The following is a 21,417-nucleotide window of genomic DNA, read 5'->3' on the forward strand; positions in this document are numbered from 1 at the left end:
AAGACAGCGAGACATTAGGATGCAGAAGTGGACGGTGTGACTGTTGTAAACGTCAGATAGGGCTTCACATACGCCCATAGAACTGCCCCTCAGCCAACCTAAACCCTCAAGGAAGACAAGGAAAACCTCTCAGGCAAACTCATTGAGAAAGAAATGTAAGAAACCTTGGGAGGAGCTATTTGGTGAGGGATTCCCTCCTCTCTACAACACCCTGTCCCCACATTGCTTTCAACTTGTAACACAGTAACTCATCATAACACCCATGCAACACACATTTAAACACCTCGCCTGCGACACACCACTGCAAACAAGTTCAGCTTCGCTTTATTGATAACTCATTTGTATAATGCAAATACAGACATACAAAACACACTTTAGCATCTGAATAAACTAAACTAAATAAACAAAAAGGTTTTAAATATAGCTTTAAATGTTGTTTTTTTGTTGATTTTGGGAACCACCGGATAACCAACGTTTTGGGATCGTAGTGTCCTCATTGGTTGATAGGGTGCGAGGGTACCCGATAGGTAAGTCCATGGATTGATTTGTAGGTTAGTAGTAGGACTATGAAATCAGCTCTGGCTTGGATTGGGAGCCCGTGCAGAGAAGCGAGAGTAGATGTTATATGGTTGTATTTTCTGGTTCTAGTCCGTCTTTTAGGTCCTACAATTAGCACCTGTTTCATCCGAGTTTAGAAGTAGGAAATCGGCTGTCATCCATGTTCTTATCACAGAGACACATGTTTCAATGTGTCTCAGTGTGTGGTAGTTGTCCAGGTTTCAGCGACATGTATAATTGAGTGTCATCTGCGCAGCAATGAAAATTTCCTCTGGAGCTTTGAATGATGTTTCCTAGGCGCAGCATGTAGAGCAAAAAAATAAACAGAAGGCCGAAGACAGAACCCGGTGGTAATCCGAATTTTACAATGGAGCTCCTTGATGAAAGGCCATCATACTGGACAATTTGTGATCTGTCAGACGGATACAATCTATCCCCACAAAGGGGGGATAGAATACACTCCAGAAGAATTTCATGATCAACAGTGTTGAATGCTGCACTCAGGTCCAGGAGAACCAGGACAGAGATAGAGCCTGCATCTGAGGCCAATTAGGTAATTAACTATCTTGGCAAGTGCTGTTTCAATACTGTGGTGACATGATTGAAAACACAATATTGCTATATAAACAATATATTGTTCCAACCTCAGTTAGTGAACCACACAGTAATCAGTCCTCCAGTATGTCCGAGTCCTCCTCGACTGTTGACTGAGTGTGGTTGACCTCCATGGTGTTGTCGTCTCCAATGATGACATACTGCACGCTACAGCTCTGCACCTCGACTCCCTGTGACTCTGGTGGTGTAGTCTGCAGCCCCATCTGGTGGCCACAGCTGCAATTGCACCCTGGTGAGAAAATATTCACAGGAGAAAAAATCGATATGAATCAAAAACAGGTTTATTATTTTTCACATACAAGGAATTATCTTTGGTCTGATGATGCATACCAATAAACATGCAGTGCAAGGACAAAAAAAAGACAAAAAGGGTTATGAGAACAAGTAAATCCCAGTCCGGTGAGATGCCGGCAGGTCAATGTGATGTAAATCAATGTAACTCCTTCCTAAATAAGAGAAGGCATGAGAGGTGGGTGGGTGTTGGAGAGACATGAGCTGAGCACAAGCAGAAGGCGTTCCTCATTCTACACTGTATGACCCGCACTTACCAGCAACGGGCAGCTTGGGCCCCAGCAGGGGCTGCTGTTCTACCAACACATCCTGGTGGTTCCCGCTCCCGATGATGCAGTGGCTCAGGGTGGAGTTCTGGATGTTGATGATGTAGGTGGGGGTAGGGTCATCTCTCTCTGGCGAACACAGGGACAGAGAACCGGGAGTGTATTAAAGACAGCTAGACATATAGAACAATTTGTAACAGTGGAAGAGCGGTTGAAGTAGAACCTTGTTAGGTTCTACAGGAACTATTTTGGAGTAGTTAAACACACAATTCTTGGTTGATTGGTCTAGTCGGGGTAACAGGTTAAAACATGATTATGGCCTGTTGTACTGTATAGTGTTAAAAGGGTTCAAACGTAAAGAGGATAAATTCTAAAGAAAAGGAAGTGACGCTGCTGTGAAAGTTCACCCTGAAACTTCCTCATGTGAGTTTTGATCACGCTCTAAAACCCCCACACAGCATCAACATTGCATCAGCCAGGGGTTTTTACAAAGGGTGGGTGTGGAAAGCGAAAGACATATGAGCCTTGTACACTTTGCACGGTGAAAGTTCCACATAGTGTGTGTCTCTGTCGTCTCAGCTCACCTGGCACTGGAGAGTTTTCCAACGAGAGATGAGCTGGAGGAGAGAGGCATAATTAACATGTAGCCAATATGTATAGCTCACTTCAGCTGTGATCACAAACTCAGGCTCTTACAGTAATACACACATGTGCACACACACACACACACAAAACACTTACCTGGATCTGGGCCTTCGAAGATGGGGGAGTCACACCCATCCAGACAGCTGTAGAAGAGCTCACAGGCGTTGCATCCCTTGCTGATGATTATCTGCATCAGCTTCATGGATTTCTGAATGACTGTTGGCTGCGACACAATCACCTGCCTCTCCATCTCTGTGATGGTACCGGAGCTCCTCAGGCTTCCGGACACCCGCTCCACCACCGAGGCCGACAGACGCTGACTGAGAGCGAAGGACTGCAGTCTCAAGCGTTTGTCTGTCATGGAGAGGTCGAGGGGAAGAGTAGCAGGAGAGTAAAAGTTTAAAGTATCCGCTGCCCAAGTTTATTAAACTGAGTGTGATATTATAAACGGCCTACATTCGGTTGCGTACAAAAAATTCAGAATAAAACTTGCAACGTATAGGTATTGTAAGATATTCCGACGATATTCTTAGGCATCTTCCTGTGTGACCAAACTAATTCAATCCGGTGAACGCGGTTTAAGAAAAAAATGTTGTTCGCATTTTGACCACTCATTTCTAATGTCTAAAAGTAAAGGTTCTTACCTGATAATGCAGCCTGTTCTTTATTATTGTGTATCATTTCTGGCTCCGAAATATGTATCAAACATCTCTGAGACGTGACAAATTCGGACTCAGAATTACAATAGGTAAGCACGACCTGCCAAATTTCCGTTATTTTACGCATGCGTACGAATTTCTATAGTACATATCGATATCAGGGTCTAGAATCTGTTTCCTACTTTTGATTATGTTAAGCATCCTTTCAGAGATGTAATGAGACAACCGACTTCAGATCCGTTTTTGGGACTGTACTAAACAACTAGTTAGGGAATTTTCCTAGGTGGATTCCCTTGCATTTCAGTTCGAAATGTTTGTGGTGTTTTTAGTTTCACTTTGTCTTGTGCATTGGATGACAGGCAACATACAGTATGCCTAAATAATTGAAACAGCAGTAAACAGCAGGGCTGCCAACTGATGTTGATACAGAGAAGATCGCAGGTTTGACCTTAGTTGCCACCCACCACGGGGGGCAGCATGGAGGGAACCCTCCATAAACATGCTCACTTCCTGATCCGCCGAAGCAGCTGGATAGCAGGCTGGGGCTGGCTGACTCTCTCTCTCTCTCTCTCTCTCTCTCTCTCTCTCTCTCTCTCTCTCTCTCTCTCTCTCTCTCTCTCTCTCTCTCTCTCTCTCTCTCTCTCTCTCTCTCTCTCTCTCTCTCTCTCTCTCTCTCACACACACACACACACACACACATATCCGCCTAACTCGAAACACAGGTTATGGGCTTGGCACTCCGCGAGTTTCTGTTACACCCGGGGTCGTGCTAGTAGGCGGCACTAATGGTAGTCACGGCAGGTGTAGGTTTTTCGTAGGTGACTGTGTCAACAGATGTGTCTGTGTCATAGCAGAAGCACTGCGGATGGGGGATCCGAGGCTTGCATACGCAGTGGTCGACTGGGAAGGTAAGCTATTTCTCCTTCTCTGTCAGATTCCAAATTTTCTGGCAGATGGCATCAAAATAAATATTCTATTGTTGGTAAACCGTGTGGGCCTATGCTGTTTTTGTATGTAAACAAATGCTAAATTCGTGTTGACCTATTCCAGTACAACCTTGGCAATGCAGGAGTGCCAGTTATGTCAATAATTTACTTACCAAGATGCTAACTAAAGCATCTCAGATTTTGTGTTTAAGCATATTCCTACCTGCGCAGTAATCACTTAATTTGTGACAAATTCGTATCGCTCTCTCTTTCTCTTTCTCACTGTCACCACGTAAGGCATCGATTCACAACTGATTTGTTTTTCAGTTTCTGCTTGTGTAGGGCACAATGAGGCTTTGATCCCTGACTAGCTGGAATGCCATGTAGACCTTGATCCATGCAGCACGGCCCCTCCGGAGCGGCAGTCTCAGTACTCAGTATCTACACAGGCTCATTTATAACTGTACAAAAAAGTACAAAAATAAATAAATCACAGTTAATGATAGTCGTTTGAAATGTTTCATTCATCACTTGTTCCACACTATTTACTTTTGAGGATTTATAAACATGAATATTTTGCAATAATCAAAGCAAAACCAATTGCGTAAATCCAGGACATTCCAGTAAGATAGCAAAAAATTCCCCTCCTTGACTCTAGGGTTGTCTTTGTGTTCATTTCCATGTTTAGGATTACATGGAAATGAATACAGAGACACTTTCCTGAGGACTGGCAGTCTGTTTGAAAGTGGCCTGTTTAGTGGTGGCAGGGAACTACTGGCAGTCAGTTGTGAGACGTATCCTCCTCTGAGCTCCACGCACTGCAGCCCTGCTCTCCACCGTGACAGTGCAGAAAGAAACGTGCCCGTTCAAGTGTGAGTATCAGTGTTTCGCACGTGGGCCACTGATCAATAGCGGGCAGAGGTGCCCAGGGAATGTGGGACGGTGATGCCAGCTCTATTGATCTGGCTGGTATGAGTCTGTTTCACCAGTCGTGCCGTGTGGGGAGAAAGGGTGATCGACAGCTTTTTGGCCAGCAATCCTGCCAAATGGGTTTTGCTATTTTTCACGACCCTGGACTGCTAGCACCCACCATATTTGTTATATAATCCATGCTAATCCTAGATTATGGTGTAATTCCTTGTGCCCCTCGCAATTGGAGATCAGATAATCTGACTGTGGTTCTGTCCTCTCTAACATACAGCAGGTTTAATATATTCCACCTTTGTCTTCCACCATGTTTAATGATCTTGTTGCAGATCGATCTGGAGTTTTGTCAGACAAAAGAAGTGATGTGGACCAGAACCATTCATATCTCAGATGGCCATTTCAGTGTGTTTTGGAAATTAGTGATAGAGTTAAAGTGACGTTTGCATGTTGTTTTTTTGGGAAAGCACTGTCAAGTTAATGCTTTTTATCTACAGTGTGACAAATGTGTTGCAATCCTACGTCACGGATCTAGACAAAGATTAAGCCAACACACCCACACACAATATTAATGTTGTTAACTCAGCCAAGGTAGAATAAAGGGACACTATCTCCAATAACAGGAAGTGATAACGCGCTAGGCAGTGTATAATCCTAAATCCTCACAGCAGTTCAGTGTGTGATGTGATAAGGTTGCTGTGTGTGTGTTTTCCTTCTAGCAAGAACATGGAGGACATCATTTCACCCTTCACGCAGACACAAGGGCTAATAACAGCTAGCTAGCTGACTGACACTAAGACTCTGCCATGGCTAACAGTACTACCAAGACTCCAGCCTCAGCCTCAGATCCAGCCCCAGCCCTATCCTCAGCAACAGCCCCAGACCTCTCCCCAGCCTCATCTCCCACCCTTCCCCCAGCTGTCTCCCCAGCCCCAATTATTGCCCTCACGCTAGGGCTTTCCCCAGCCTTTTCCCCCGCCTCAACTCCAACACGTGCCACAACCCTCTCCCCAGCCTCAGCCCCCAACTCAGTCGTCTACTGCAAGCTGTGCCTTAGTGAGAAACCCTCGGTGGCGACCAGTAAACTGCACACCTGCGACTGTGTCTTCTGTACTCTGGTAGGTAGGCTACGAGTCATCCTCTTCTTCTGCATCCTGCTTCATGTCTATATTAGCCTGAGATGCAGAGACTGACAGTGTTTTTCTAAAGCTGGCACTGCCAGGTGTTAATCTCTGTCCGTCTGTCATCCTCCTCGTCTGAGCTGTTAGCTAGCAGATAGCCTGGCGCAAGGTCATCCAGAGCCATAGCCGTAGTGTAAACAAAACAGCACTGTTGCCAGTTTGGCTCCAGAGAGACTAAACCTGATCTTGCTGGTTCTCCCCCCCACCTCCTCCCCCACATTGTTTTTCTCCACACCGTCCTCCTCCCCTCGTCCTCCTCATCCCCAACCACCTCCCCACCATTCCACCCCATAATATGGTTTCCTATGTTAATGGCTGGTGATGAATCGCACATTGTTCTCCAATCAAGACAGCATTGCTCACCGTGCTGTCCGTCTCCTTGCCCCAGTGTCTGCAGCAGTATGTCCGGCTGGCCATCCGGGATGGCGGGGGTGCTCCCATCACCTGTCCTGACATGGCCTGTCAGAAGATTGGAGCACTGCTGGACTCTGAGGTACGTCATAGGAGCTGACCAGAGGGTACAGTCTCAGCACCTCCTAGTCCCTAACAATAGACCCCATCAGCAGTATATGCCTTTCCATTTGAAATGTTATCAACATTTGCGCATGGCATCCATGTTGCGCAGGGCAAACCCCACTTTGTTAACTTGGGCAAACCCCAACAGCAGAATAAAAAATGCTGCTCTGAATGACACAACCAGGAAGAGTTCACTTGAAAAAAAATACCGGCATCCCAGTGTAACTTCTTGCTAACACAAATAAAAAACTATGAAATCTAAAACTATCGAATGCACGTTTTGTCTGTGGTTGCAGATCGCTTGTTTCGTCTCTACAGAACAAGTGGAGCTGTACCAGCGGCTGAGGTTTGAGCGAGGTACAGCCCTGTTGAATTAGCATACTGGTGTCTGGCCAGCTATTTCAGGTCCCGTACCATCTGGTGGGGATACGTTGAACATACCCATAAGGGAGACACTTTACATGCCTGGCATATTGTGGAGTTTGTTGCCCCTACTCCTTCTGTTCCTGCTGCAGCCAGGCTGCTGTTGTAACTCTAGCCTTGAACCCGGCCGTTTCACTGGAGGGAAGTCTTAAGAATCTCCATTAGGAGCAGTTGAATGGTTAGGTTTGTGACATGTTGATAACCAAACCTGATGGACAGTTCATCTTGTCAAACTCTGTCGCTGTAGTTTTGTGGAGGCACACTTCTATTTTTCATTCACTCGCAGCATACTCACTTCTTAACCACCACTAATTCGTCAATTCTACTTCAGTCAATGTTTAGGGTATACACTGTATATCTCGGGGTTTTCAGTATATAGGGGTTCATATTTGTATGTATTCAGTTGGTTGCACATATACAGCCAAACAGCATGTGCTCTACTGCCCCCCCCCCCCCCCCCTCCCCTTCCAGGGGTGCAGCTGGACCCCAGTAAGGTGTGGTGCCCGGTGCTGGAGTGCCAGGCTGTGTGCTCTGTGGGGCCCTCTACGGAGGGCAGGCCCACGTCGGTGCCCTGCCAGGCCTGCCACGCCGTCTTCTGCTCCGGGTGCCGAGGAGCCTGGCACAGCGGGCACTCCTGCCCGGAGCAGCCGCCCATGACGTCCCCCTCCTCTGGCGGAAGGTCAGTCGATATGGAAGCGTCCTACTGGAGTCTGGTCTCGTCACCATACTCGGGGACGTGACGCATCAACGAAAGCCCTCCAGCACACCCTGCACCTGACTCATTTATATTCCTGTCATGTGACCCCCCCCTAATCAGTCGATACCATACAACTTTATTAGGCTGTTTTACAACCGTAATCTTTGTTGTGTTACTGTGTAGCACCTCACCCTTTTAAACACACATTTGCGCTGAGCTGCTCCCTCAATCAGCCTTCATAGTGTCTCCTCCACAAATAAATGGGCTATTCTGGTACAGCCTTACGTGCATAAACCGAGCACACTGCTAAAAACAGGTTTGGCCTTTCAACATCAGTGCTCCAAGATTCAACCTCTTGCCCTTTCTCCCCTCGCCTCCTCTTCCCCCCTGCCCCTCCCGTCTCCAGGGCCCAGTCTTGCAGCGAGGCAGACCCCCCCATCAAGCAGTGTCCGATGTGCGGGGTCTACATAGAGAGGAACCAGGGCTGTGCCCAGATGCTGTGTAAAAGCTGCAAACACACCTTCTGTTGGTATTGTCTCCAGAGCCTAGATGTAAGTCTAGTTCTCTCCTCCCCTGGATTTGTTTATACTTTACATACTCTACTTAATCATCGCTCCCACTTGTGAGTCAGAGTATGGTTGTGTCTTCCCCATGATCATCCCTCCAACTTGCACAACATAGTACATACTCTAGTGTTAAAAATACTCTACTCTCCATATGAGTAATATACTGTAGACTGTATACTACATACTACACACCTTTGTGCCTGTTTGCAGGGGGACATATTCTTGAGACACTATGACAAGGGCCCCTGCAGAAATAAGCTGGGACACTCAAGAGCCTCGGTCATGTGGAACCGGACACAGGTGACTGCGGTTTCACTACGACACCATTTAGGGTGACACTTTCCCCCCCTGCCCCTTTCTTCACTTTGGTTTGTTTATCCAGAGTGTTATGAATCTGCATCTACAATGTTATACATCATTTACATCACATGATGTATACGGGCTCATACACAGACCTGTAAGAAATATGGGATTCAATTGTGCGTGGTTTCGTCGTACTGCAGTGTGGTTGTATCGCATGTGGTTTCTGTAGTGTGTTGACACCCGTGTGCGTGTCCTGTGTTGCTGAGGTGGTGGGGATCCTGGTTGGGGTGAGTGTGGTGGTGCTGGTGACCTCCCCCCTCCTGCTGCTGGCTTCCCCCTGCATCCTGTGCTGCGTGTGTAAGCCCTGTGCCGGCTCCAAGATGAGGAAGAGGAAGAAGAGGAAGGAGCCCAGCCAGACAGAGCCTCGTCAGATGGACCCCAACGCATAACAGAGCTCTCCTTCTCTCTCTCTCTCTCACACACACACACACACACACACACACACACACACACACACACACACACACACACACACACACACACACACACAGAGTGATAGGCATACACACACTCAAATAGATGGGAAAATGGGTATGTAAACACACACTACCAGGGAGGTAGGAATACACACACACACACACAGTACAATCCCACGTTCATATCCTCACCTCACATTCATACACTCTTGTACAGTACTGCAGAGCACAGTGCTGTTTTCATGTGCCAAGCCTCATGATGCCAAACCAGTCTTGTTAGGTGCACAAGTGCCTCATACTACAGTGCCTGGTATTTGGTGGTATTTGTTTTGCCTTCCATTCTATTATGCAAACCTAGATGTTGTTTATTAAATAAACAACTGTAACACAGTAGGAGAATCCTATTAACCAATGCAAACTATAATTTCGTAATGTGCAAAGGGATGGGTGTTGTGGTGCACTCTGTAGGGTACTGAGGGACATCATATAGGGCTTCAACTGTGCACATGGAGAGGGTTTTCTGCTGTGAATGTTTGTTGTCTCCACCTGGAGTGTCCAGACAGTACGGATGGGTCACGTGTGCTACTCTGATGTATGTCAATGTATATTTATGGGTGTGTGTATGGTGTCCCGTGCTGTTTCTACTCTTTGGTTGATGTTTGTGCATCAGATATTTTGTAAAAGCTCCATTGTAATTGAAATAAACATCCGATGTTGAACATGTGTCCGCTGCTCCAAGTGTGGTTTGAAGACCAAAACAAGTGCTATGGTGGGGAAGCAGTTCGTATAAAGGTGACACACAGCAAGCTGGCCTGTGACGTGGTCCTGGCCTGTTACAGGGTCTGGCTGTTCCTCGGCGAGGGTCTCTGAACGCCCTCTGGTGCATAGCATAGGTACCACTCCTTTACCTTTTTTGCAGTGTCTTTGTGGAGGAGGAAATGTTCACAATTACGATGTCCATGAAACGATAAAATAACGTCTTGTAGCCTACCACTTCTGGATCTTATGGAGGACTTCATGGTACCTTATCAGGGACTCAGAGAAGTCCTCTCCACCCATGTACCGAGATCAACTAAAAAACATAACATTTAGATTCTGCTGATATTGTTGAGAAATAAACGATTTAGAAGAATGAGCTACAATAGTATTTCGACTTTTCTCACTAAAAGACCGGAATCACTCTAACTCGGATACACAACCAACCAATTACACTGTACAGTAGGCTACAATAATATAATAAAGTATTCATTTAGACAACACTTTGATCCAAAGTGACAGTAATTAACAACAATGTTTAGGATGTAGACCTACCGCAAGGTTAGGTCTACATTTACTTAAAACGCTACTTTACTTAAAACAACGTCGACCTCCATATCTTCCAATGATGCGCTGTCGCCCTCTACCGTTCGACAAATCCGATGAAGCTCGTGTAGCGTTCCTTTCCATAAACAGAGGTTTGAGGATTCTGAGTCTGACTGAGAAGTTTCAGATGGCAACCGAGATTGAATTCTTTGCTGGTAATTATCGGATATAAGCAATCCATTCTCTTTCATCAACACATTGGTTTGGATTTCGTGTTCTAAAAAGCAGCAACACCCACTTCAGCTGCAAACACATTCAGGCAATTTGCCTGGCTGGAAGTAAAACTTCTCGCCTGCTAAAGTGTAATAAAATGTAGGTTTATTGAAGTCAGATGGGCAAAATGGCGATTACTGTTTTGCATGACAATACTAGAGCCGTAGTGTCGTCGTGATTATTTAATATAACGGTGGCTTTTCCACCCAGGTATTCCGAAGATTCCATATGTTCCGAAAGCAGGGCCACGAGACGTGTTGTGCTTCAAGCACTACAGTGCAGAAGAGGTAGGCTGTGAGAGAATTGGCATGTGAATGGCACTAATGGCTAACAACAGACATAAATCTGTATGATTACTTGTGTAGGTTGACTTCCTTTAATCAGTGGTCATTACGTCCTGACTTCCTGTGTTTCTGTTCCCTTGGTGCAGGTGCTGCTGGGAAGGAAGATGGAGGACTGGCTGAGATTCTCTGTCTGTTACTGGCATTCCTTCTGTGGAACTGGTAATGATGGACCCCACGCTCACGCACATAATGTTTCATACACACAAACACAAGGCATGTATCTGTTTACATAATACTCATGTTGTACCTTCCACCTGCAAGGTGCTGACCCGTTTGGGTTCCCCACCCTCCAGAGATCCTGGAATGAGGGAACCCCCATGGAGGCAGCCAGGAAGAGGCTCCATGCTGCTTTTGAGTTCTTCACCAAATTGGGTGTGAGTTCAACTCCACTGAGCCCCACAGCATCTCTTCCTCCTGGATCTCTCATCCTGCCACTGATCCCTCTCAATGCATGAAACTACTGGATCATTGCATGCAACAGGATGGTATCACATGCTGTCAACAGTTTGTGGTTTTTACTCTATTGTTAATGTTAATATAGAATTGTGTGTATGTTTGTCTTTTCTACAGGTCAAGTACTACACGTTTCATGACAGGTATTGTAATGTATACTGTAACTACTATGCATTCAGAAATTCATTATTTTCTCATGTTGTTTGTTGTGAGTTAATGTTGAGTTTGAGCCATTGTTTTGCAATGAAGGCAAAAGTAACAGAAAACAAGGGAAGTCAAATCAAATGCACCCGTGTCCAGGGACATGGCTCCAGAGGGCAGCAGCCTGGAGGAGTCCAACAGAAACCTGGATGAGATGACGGACCTAGCCTTGCAGCTTCAGAACAGGACCGGGGTCAAGGTCCTCTGGGTCACTTGTAACCTGTTTGCCCACCCAAGGTCTGGTTCCCTCTCATAAGAACACAGACAGGCCCTAGCTATATGGGCTTAAAGGCACAGTTCACTCAAAAAACAACCGCAATGTGATTGAGATGCGCCTATCACCCTTGTGACAAGGGTAAAACTAGAGAATATTTTTGGAGTGAATGATGCACTTTATCTTCATAACGATAAACCCACTTCATTCTGATAGTATTGATTCTTCATCTGACCAACTTTTGAATTGGATGTTTGCGACTTGTAGGTACATGAATGGTGCAGCCACCAACCCTGACAGTCATGTGCTAGCCTACGCCGGGGCCCAGGTGAAGAAAGGACTGGATGTAGCTAAGAAGCTGGGGGCAGATAACTTTGGTACATTAACAATAGAAAGAGGGGATTTATTGATTCAAACCTGTGTTTTAAGCCAATCCCAACCGACAGTGTCTCTGGTGTTTTAATCGTGCAGTGTTCTGGGGAGGTCGGGAGGGCTTTCTGTCCATACACAACACTGATGTGGCAGCTGAACTCAAACACATGGCCAATTTCTTCAAAATGGCTGTCAGTGAGTACCAGCGCTATGCTCAATAGAATACCACTGCTCAATACATTTGACTTTTTAAGTGTTTGTTTTCTGGTAGCTGCATATGATTAAGAACCTGACTGTGTCTTCAGAGTACAAAGAAAAGATTGGCTTGAAGTGTCAGTTTCTGATTGAGCCCAAACCCAAAGAGCCCTGCAAACATCAGTATGACTATGGTAAGATGCTCAGTAGAGCACTTGCTTTTTCACATGAAAGTTGATCTAACACTAGTTATTCATTTCTATGACATAATTTTTTGGGGGTTCTGCAACTTGTTTTCCAGATGCCATGAGTGTCATTGGCTTCCTGAAGCACTTTGGTTTGGACTGCCACTTCAAGCTAAACATCGAGCCCAACCACACCACTCTTGCTGGCCACTCCTATGAACACGATGTTGTGATGGCCTCCGTGTAAGCTATTAAGTCTCTCATGTCTACTGCCATCACACAAAGGGCCTGTCCAGTGGGGAAAATTGACGCTTTCAGATACATTTTCATTGTGTAGAAAAACAATGCCTTTAATGTAAAATTGTATTTAACTTTGTCGAAACAATGACACCAATGTCCTCTTAAACCCTAAGCTGGAATGCAATAACTGCTTAATCAAATGCACCCATAAACTGTTCCACCAAAGAATGTTTCCCTGGTGGGCAGGTTTGGTATGCTGGGTTCTGTTGACTCTAACACGGGTTCTCCTGACCTGGGCTGGGACACAGACCAGTTCCCCATGGACATCAGAAACACCACCATGGTCATGAAGGTGAGACAGAACCCAATACAATACATTTTTATTGGAACACAACAGTTAGACACACAATAATATGCCTTAACTAAATAACTAGCTAGCCAGGTCTTAATAATAGTTTGGCCCCTCATCTTCAGACGGTTATAGAGCAGGGTGGATTGCAGCCTGGAGGACTGAACTTTGATGCCAAGGTGCGTCGGGAATCTACAGACCTGGACGACCTGTTTATCTCCCACGTTGGTGCGATGGACGCCTTCGCCCGCGGCCTGAGGAACGCTGTCCGCATCATAGAGGAAGGAGTGGTCACCAACATGGTCAAGGTAGTCACGAACCTCTACCCTTCCTACCTGGATGTATGTAAGTCAAAGAGAAGCCCTGGCTGTGACTTGAAAAGCCCAAATATGGTTGTAGTGTTCGTGGAAATGCTATGCAGAAGCTCATATCTTGCCCACCTCTTACGAATGCAATTGTAATTCAAGTTCACTGGTAAAATGTAGAATGTGTTGACAGCTGTCAGTGGTGTTCGGCTAACCAGCTGAAGGGTTTTATTGGTCGATTCATCAATAAGGGCACATATGGATGAAAAATCTGTTTATGGACAGGAACGCTACATGAGCTTCAGTCATGGGATTGGTCAGAAGGTGGAGGACGGCAGCGCCTCATTGGAGGATTTGGAGGTCAGACGTTGTTTTAGGAAGTAAAATGCCAAACACATTGGATAAAAGCATATTGAAAACATTATTATTACACAGTGTAGTTGGCTGGGAAAACGGATGTTTATCTTGTATTCTCAGGACTTTGTCAAGAAGAATGGAGAGCCTAACGTCACGTCAGGGAAACAGGAGAAATATGAAACCATCTTCAATCACTACCTGTAAATACATCTAGTATAGCTACTGGTTATACATGGGAAAACTTTTTTCCTCCCAATGTTAGTCCATCACTTTTATATTCTTAGTTGTTTCTAGAGACATGTTGATGGAAGCCTTTTGTAAACTCATAATGACTACATGAACAAATAATAAATGTGCAAGTAAACAAATACATTATATTTGTAGTGTTGTTTCAATAACAGTTGTTGATTGGAGTTGCACGAGACAAACACTGACTTATGGTCAATTTGTTGCAGTCGTCAGGTTATCCTTGATCGTTATATATGGCTGGTGCTGGTCCATATATAACAATGGACAATGAACATCCATATATGGCTGGTCCTGAACCTGTGCTTAGGGAAAACCTGAGCCCTATGTGCTTGCTTTTGAACATACAAAACAACCTCCACGGTTTGGTAACCAGGCTGATGGACAATGGACATCCATTTTCCAGTGATATCATATTACGCCACGTCTGACAGTCAGTGGCTGAGAATTGGCCAGTGGCCAGACAGACAGTATTGAATGGTTTCGCGTCAATGGGCCAGGCCATAGCGTGCTACGCTTGGTTTCGGCACAGACTAACCTATAGAGTTCACATAGATAGAAATATTGCTATGCAACACAACTGAGCTGGTCAAAGATGGGTGTTATTAAGCGGATTGCTACCTTAGGAATTGTGTAGTAGCATTGATGAACGTACGTAAGTGAATGAACCGATATCCTGACTTTCGTGAGGTAACCTACCTGCGGAGAACCTATCAAATGTTGTATCGCATCGCACTCTCGGACGACTAAGTCACAAATATGTAGACCAATCACTGGAAGATAGCGTGAGCTCTGCTCACTGACGCGCTCTACATGATTGGAAGGTTCACATGCGGACAGGGCGGGACGTAATCTGTAAACCCGCCCCTCGTCCATATGGTCCACCCTTCTCCCTAAAGTATGATCTTGTCCTCAAATTTACGTGGATGGTAAATGCATAGGATTGGCATTAGAGACAGGATTAGACCAATCATTTGCCTTTATATCGATGGAGACAAATAGAAAAGTGTACAGTTGAAGTAAAGGGATGGAGAAGTGGCACCGAGTCAAGGTTACCATAATCCTCATTATCATAATACACACAGCATCCTCTGACACCGTCGCAACGGCTGGAATACTGTCATGACTTTAGAAACAAAGCGCAAATTACCTTCTGGATTGACTGATAGGGGGCTATGTAGCCTATTTTGAAGACTGAAACATCTACAATTTTTATATGAATGTTAGATTTTTTGTGCCTGAAAACGCATTCACTTCTTTTTAAAATAATTATCGTTGGACTTTGAAGCAAGCCTTAAGTTCTTACTGTGAGTAGGTTTTTTAAAAGTGAGAAAATGTGGACCTTTCTTGGAATTGCAAGCTTCACATACATTTATAAAAAATGCGATGCAATATTGACTTCTGCTCACAAAGAGGTTTTACTTGCCGCAATTGTGTGCCTCATTGCCGGCATGCTACTGTCTTATGTGAGGTATTTCCGCGGACAAACATTCAATGCACCGAAAGTTTTCCAGGTAGCACTGGAACTCGTATCAACTATTCCGTTTATCAATAAGTTTTTTCCTAAATCCTCGCCGGCCAGGACCACAGAAACCGATTCCAAAAAGGTGAGTCGTGTAAGAAGCATTGAATACAACCTTCTTTTCTAACTTATGTAGACGAATTATTCTATTACCTTTTAAATAAATAGTTATAGCTCAAAGACAAATGTAGCTTATGGATAAAATACATTTCCATCTCCAGGGACGTAGGAATAGAGCAAGGGTGACAGTCAAAGAGTCCCCATCCACGGTTACCAGCCCAGCAGGTGCGACTACTGTGGCCCAGGAGCCCGACGTGATTATCGTTGGAGCAGGAGTTCTCGGATCCGCCATGGCAGCTGTCCTGGCTCGGGACGGCCACAGAGTCACCGTAATAGAGAGAGACCTGCGCGAGCCGGACAGGATTGTAGGAGAGCTCCTCCAACCGGGTGGATACCGGGCTCTTAAGGAGCTCGGGCTTGAGGGTAAATACTTTACTATTCATTATATAAAAACTGTATTATTATGTCAAATAGGTCTATCCTTCTACGTTATAACAATCTGTAGACCTAAATGACAAAATAGAAGTATACTTTTTCCTCCCCAAGTCAGATCGGGAGTAGGAAGCTCAGGACAGCCATGTCAATGTGATACTGTGCCCAAGCACTCGATGAATAATGAAAACTGGTGATGAGTAACTGACACTCTTTCTCTGACCTCCTCAGATTCGGTGGAGGGTCTGGACGCTCACGTTGTGAAGGGCTACGTGATCCACGACAGAGAGAGTTGCACAGAGGTGGAGATCCCGTACCCTCAAGAAGAGAACACCGTCCAGTGCGGACGGGCCTTCCATCATGGCCGCTTCATCATGGGCCTACGCAGGGCAGCCCAGGCCGAGCCCAAGTAGGTGGAGGTTTATGATCCAGTATGGGATCTGATGTGCATTTGAAATGGCATAATAAACAGCAAGTATCTGAGCTAGGATTACTATTCCTGTCAAGGGATGGGTCATTAAATAAAACATTTAAACTGTAAAATATGTTTATAATGTATGTATCTTACAATGAAATGTTATCAGGTTAACTTGATCGCTTAATGAAGGCGATGATCCTGATTGTGCTTTCAATTCCTATGTTCATGGGTGACTTATCGATGGAGTTATCAGTGACTTATTAAATGACTTACGTTATCGAAACTCCGGACTGTGTGTAATGTCTGTGTGGTGACGGGCGGCTGCTCCGTGGCTGTGGTGTCAGGCGAAGCGACAACAGAGGGAGTCTAATTGAGCGTGTGCTCCTCTGCACCCTCTAGTGTCACCATGGTAGAAGGCACTGTGTCCAGTCTGCTGGAGGAGGAGGACGGCTGCGTGACGGGCGTTCAGTACAAGGACAAGGAAACGGGAGACACCAAGGTGAGCGCGTCAGACCTGTCTCTCACCGTTCCTAAGGGATTGCACAGACCCTCACCGAAAAACAAAAGACGACTCAAAGGACGGTTGAGGTTTAACGTGGCCGTGTCGTGATGATTGTTTCCACTCGTCTCTCCATAGGAGATCCATGCGCCGCTAACCGTGGTGGCCGACGGTTGTTTCTCCAAGTTCCGCAAGAGTCTGGGTTCAGGGAAGGCCCACGTTTCCTCGCACTTTGTCGGATGCCTGATGAAGGTACATGAAGGAGATTTTGTCAAAACTCCCATGTTTTGTTTTTGCATCCCAACGGTTCAACCTTTCCGCTTGTCAATTTCAACTGTTGTTCTGTTTTCTCTCCTGGGTTTGCTGTCCTCAGGACTCTCCCCAGTACAGGGCCAACCATGCAGAACTGGTCCTGGCCAACCCCAGCCCTGTGCTCATCTACCAGATCTCCTCCACAGAGACCAGGGTCCTGGTGGACATCCGGGGGGAGATGCCCAGGAACCTGACGGAGTACCTGGCTGAGAAGATCTACCCACAGCTACCAGGTAGGAGGAAATCGACAGGATGAAGGACACATCAGACAGTGCAATACAAACAGGACTGCTAGTTCAAAGGTCATATACTGAGCTAGCTTAACTCTCTTGATGGTGAGATGTTTAGAAGGTACTATAATACATCTAATGTCCCTATAGTACAGCAGGTATCATGTTCTCATGCGCACAGGCGTGTTTAGAGATAGGTTCTGAGTTGGACTTTTTTCTTAACAGTATGAGAATGATCGCTGGAGAGTGTGAGGAATGAATAAACACAAAGTTAAGGGGTTGAGGCAGGAAACATTCACACTGGGATTCATATATGTGTATATGTATCCATCCTTCTGATTGGGTAGCTCCTGCTGTGCGTCTGACCTGATTGGTTCTCTCTCTTTCATCAGAGCACATAAAGGAGCCTTTCATGGTGGCCCTGCAGAACGACCGCCTCAGGACCATGCCTGCCAGCTTCCTCCCACCTTCTCCTGTCAACAAACAAGGTGAGGCAGGGAGGATTTGTCTGCACCATTGAACCAGGAAGTAATAAAATGTATTATGGAATATATATTCCCATCACAACTATTATTACTATAACTCTTATCAGCAGTATCAATGTAGATATTATTCACATACATGTAGTTGTACAACACTTGTTTCACTCCAGTGAGGTGTGAAAGGAATCATGGGATTTGGTGTTTATTCAGGTGTGCTGCTCCTCGGAGATGCCTACAACATGAGACACCCGCTAACAGGAGGAGGGATGAGTGTGGCCCTCAATGACGTCCGCATCTGGAGAACTCTGCTCAAGAATATGCCGGATCTTTATGACAACACAGCTATGCTCCAGGTAATAGGAGAGCTAAGCCCTCAAAAGAATGACATCGTCCCTCCCCGCCCGTTGGGGTTAGGCTGGAATGTGCATTGATGTTATGGAATGTGACACCATGTTCCATGCGCTTGCTTTTATAACTAGCTCTGTTACTAGGGCTAAGCGTACCAGCAGAAGTGTTAATGAACAAGTCTAAGTGCACACTCAGAGCTGACATAAGCATCTTTTGTATCTTGTGAAGTCGCAGAAGGGTGTGCTATTAAGCTTTTGGTATCTGCTTCTTCACAGGCAAAGAAAACATTTCACTGGGAACGCAAGTCATCACATTCCTTTGTAGTGAATGTGTTGGCCCAAGCCCTGTACGAGCTGTTTGCTGCCACTGACAGTGAGTGTCCTTCTATGCACTCTGCCAACGCATCACATATATATATATATATATTCTCCTCATTGTAGGTCATTTCATGCAATTCCAACTTCTTCCCAAGGCTGTTTCTTCCTATTATGTTTTATGTTTACAGCATTTGGGGGGATTTTGTTTGTTTTTCAGATTCTCTCCACGAGCTCAGGAAAGCCTGCTTCCTGTACTTCAAGCTTGGAGGGGAGTGCATTAACGGTCCTATTGGGCTTCTCTCTGTGTGAGTCTCTCTGCTGTTAGCCATCACCACAACACGTACTATTTACTGATAATTCTATTCACCGAACCTGTGGGAAGATGACCATCTGTGAAAACATACACCCATAGGCGCTGGGAAAATACTGTGTATGGGGCATCTCATTCTCTTTTGTTAATATCACTGAGATATCAAAAAGGGTAACGAGTACAAATATTTACATCTAACTCCAAAATCCATTTGATTTCCCAGGCTGAATCCCAAACCCTTGACCCTGATTGGCCACTTCTTCGCCGTGGCCTTGTACGCCATCTACTTCACCTTCAAGTCTGAGTCCTGGTTCACCAAACCCAGAGCCTTATACAAGAGCGGGGCCATCTTGTACCGTGCCTGCACCGTCATGTTCCCCCTCATCTACTCTGAAGTCAAGTACCTGGTGGACTGAAATGCGCCCCCTCCTGGAGAGCAGTGGAGACTGCCCCAGGCTAACAGCCTGAAGAACACTGAACTCAAAGCACATCAGTCGTAAATGGAGTTACGACCCACCGCCTACTCAGCTTTCTGTGTACGTCTGAAGTGACCTGCTGAAGCCTTTTGACTGTCTCAGAACGGTTTATTATTAACATTTTGCCTCTCGTTGGTACTCGAGGGCAAAGCCTTAGTCCTTCGCTGTGAAAAATCTAATTAAGATGTGATGTGCAGGACCATCCTTTTGTACCTGCTGTGTAATTTAAATGTAAGTGCAGCGTTCAAGTTAATTAAACGTTGACTACGCAACCCTTATTATATTATAGGTATAATAGGTTATCTGTCATGGCTGACAAATCTCGTGTTGACAGATTTATGACATTAGGACAATGATGAGGTTACAGACGACCTGTTACCAATGACTTACTGGGAACCTAAATGGAAAAGAAAACTTTGATCTCGTAATGATTCATCTAAAAACCAGCCGACTGTTGTCTTTTTACGAACCGTGTCCTTACTGCTGTCCTTCACTATAATGCAAATGTTTCACTTTGCTGCAAATAGGGCAACACTGCACAGACTATGATTTTTTTTTTTTATCATCTGTTGAACTTTTGCCAAGATGCATACTTCCTGCCTTAAAGCTTTGTGAACAAGGGATCTGTTTCCGGCACGTCCTCTTATTAGTTTGACCTGGGCGAGCAGCGCGTGTCTGACAAGGCTGTGGTCGATGGACCCTAACCCTAAACTCCCGCCAACCGTCTACAAAGTACAAACCTTCCTTGATTCATGCTTTGAAAAATTGCTGATCTGGTGAGTTGGTCCATGATATGGTAATGACATGATCAGCTCCTTAGCTACAATGCTCGGGAGAACAGCATCACAGTCTCACTTAAACACAAATAGCCTTTGAGGCGTCTATGTGAGAGGAGTTAAGTGAATTAAACAGACTTTAAGTCCTAAATGGCTCTATTGATTGCACTGTTCTGGAACTGGTACATGCATTCCACATACTTGTAAACGTATGTTGAATTTACCTGTTGAATAAATGTCCAAATGTAAAATCCTAGTCTTCTTTGTGCTTCTTGTTTAAAGTTTTCAAGCCGATACTACCAGACTTGCCAATAGATTTTCAAAACAGTATCATTGCGAATCCTAACAATCATGGCAATGATTTGCTTTCTCTAAAGTTTGATTCCCAAATTTAAGACCTTTTTAACCCTTGTGTTATCTTCGGGTCATTCTGACCCATCAGTCATTGTGACCCACCGTCGTATTGCGACAACTTTACCGCATACAAAAACAAAGTGAAGCATTTTCTTTTAACTGTTGGGCTGTCTCAGACCCCCAACATTGCGAAGGTTAAAAGAAAATTATTTGTATTTGTTTTTGTATTGGGTAAAATTGGGTAAACACAACGATGGTTCGTTATGAACCTTTGGGTCATGTGACCTGAAGGCAGCACAAGGGTTGACATTTTAAGACCATAAAGATTTAAATTTAAGACGTACACGACGCATTACCAAAGCAATATTCTAATCAAAGAAATTCTGAAAAAATAGATGGGGGACCCTGTGGTGTAGTGGGTTGAGAACAAGGGCCTACACCACAACGACCTGGGTTCATTACCAGCACAGAGCGTAGTGCCAAACACATCCGTGGGCCCAGATCCCTGCAACCGCAGCACACTCCCCGACTGTCCAGATCCCCTCTCCCAACTGTCTTTCCAGGTACCCAACTGTCCCACCAGGAAAGCCTCAACCAAGAGTCTCAAATTTTGTTTACCTTTTATCAGTTTTATTTATAAGTTGAGTTTTATTTATAAGTCCAAGAGCAAAAATGGAGCTGTAAGAAGACCCTTCAGACAGATTTGAACACAAGACCCCTCAGACACTCCCCTGTTACAGTTTTTCACAATTGTTAACACACAAAAAGCAAAAATATGGCACCATTTTCACATGTACCA

The 21,417-nt window shown here is 45.2% G+C and overlaps 4 protein-coding genes across 4 annotated transcripts; 3 read left to right on the plus strand and 1 right to left on the minus strand.

Annotated features, from left to right (window-relative positions):
• Positions 1-1,226: 1,226 nt before the first annotated feature.
• Positions 1,227-3,102, minus strand: LOC136943923 (uncharacterized). Its single transcript, XM_067237411.1, has 5 exons — positions 3,020-3,102; positions 2,472-2,729; positions 2,315-2,347; positions 1,722-1,859; positions 1,227-1,402 (listed from the first exon to the last, which is right to left on the minus strand). Exons 1-5 carry the CDS (start codon positions 3,054-3,056, stop codon positions 1,227-1,229), a joined length of 642 nt encoding a protein of 213 aa, XP_067093512.1. The 5' UTR covers positions 3,057-3,102.
• Positions 3,103-3,722: 620 nt separating this feature from the next.
• Positions 3,723-9,769, plus strand: rnf144b (ring finger protein 144B). The gene is made up of 8 exons (XM_067238510.1): positions 3,723-3,942; positions 5,604-6,002; positions 6,454-6,558; positions 6,878-6,938; positions 7,476-7,683; positions 8,108-8,252; positions 8,478-8,567; positions 8,837-9,769. Exons 2-8 carry the CDS (start codon positions 5,691-5,693, stop codon positions 9,017-9,019), a joined length of 1,104 nt encoding a protein of 367 aa, XP_067094611.1. The 5' UTR covers positions 3,723-3,942; positions 5,604-5,690; the 3' UTR covers positions 9,020-9,769.
• Positions 9,770-10,525: 756 nt separating this feature from the next.
• Positions 10,526-14,190, plus strand: LOC136944621 (uncharacterized). Its single transcript, XM_067238455.1, has 14 exons — positions 10,526-10,563; positions 10,832-10,908; positions 11,052-11,124; positions 11,227-11,339; positions 11,536-11,561; positions 11,719-11,856; positions 12,101-12,210; positions 12,305-12,400; positions 12,511-12,594; positions 12,702-12,828; positions 13,072-13,177; positions 13,300-13,482; positions 13,765-13,839; positions 13,957-14,190. The coding sequence occupies exons 1-14, from the start codon at positions 10,536-10,538 to the stop codon at positions 14,038-14,040; spliced, it is 1,320 nt and encodes a 439-aa protein (XP_067094556.1). The 5' UTR covers positions 10,526-10,535; the 3' UTR covers positions 14,041-14,190.
• A 1,188-nt stretch (positions 14,191-15,378) lies between these two features.
• On the plus strand, positions 15,379-20,496 carry sqlea (squalene epoxidase a). The gene is made up of 11 exons (XM_067238509.1): positions 15,379-15,689; positions 15,826-16,087; positions 16,328-16,505; positions 16,914-17,013; positions 17,152-17,265; positions 17,387-17,558; positions 17,948-18,043; positions 18,248-18,390; positions 18,661-18,757; positions 18,920-19,007; positions 19,236-20,496. The coding sequence occupies exons 1-11, from the start codon at positions 15,417-15,419 to the stop codon at positions 19,426-19,428; spliced, it is 1,716 nt and encodes a 571-aa protein (XP_067094610.1). The 5' UTR covers positions 15,379-15,416; the 3' UTR covers positions 19,429-20,496.
• The last annotated feature ends 921 nt before the right edge of the window (positions 20,497-21,417 follow it).

The sequence above is a fragment of the Osmerus mordax genome, chromosome 6, assembly GCF_038355195.1.
Source record: "Osmerus mordax isolate fOsmMor3 chromosome 6, fOsmMor3.pri, whole genome shotgun sequence".
NCBI classification, from domain to species: Eukaryota; Metazoa; Chordata; class Actinopteri; order Osmeriformes; family Osmeridae; genus Osmerus; species Osmerus mordax.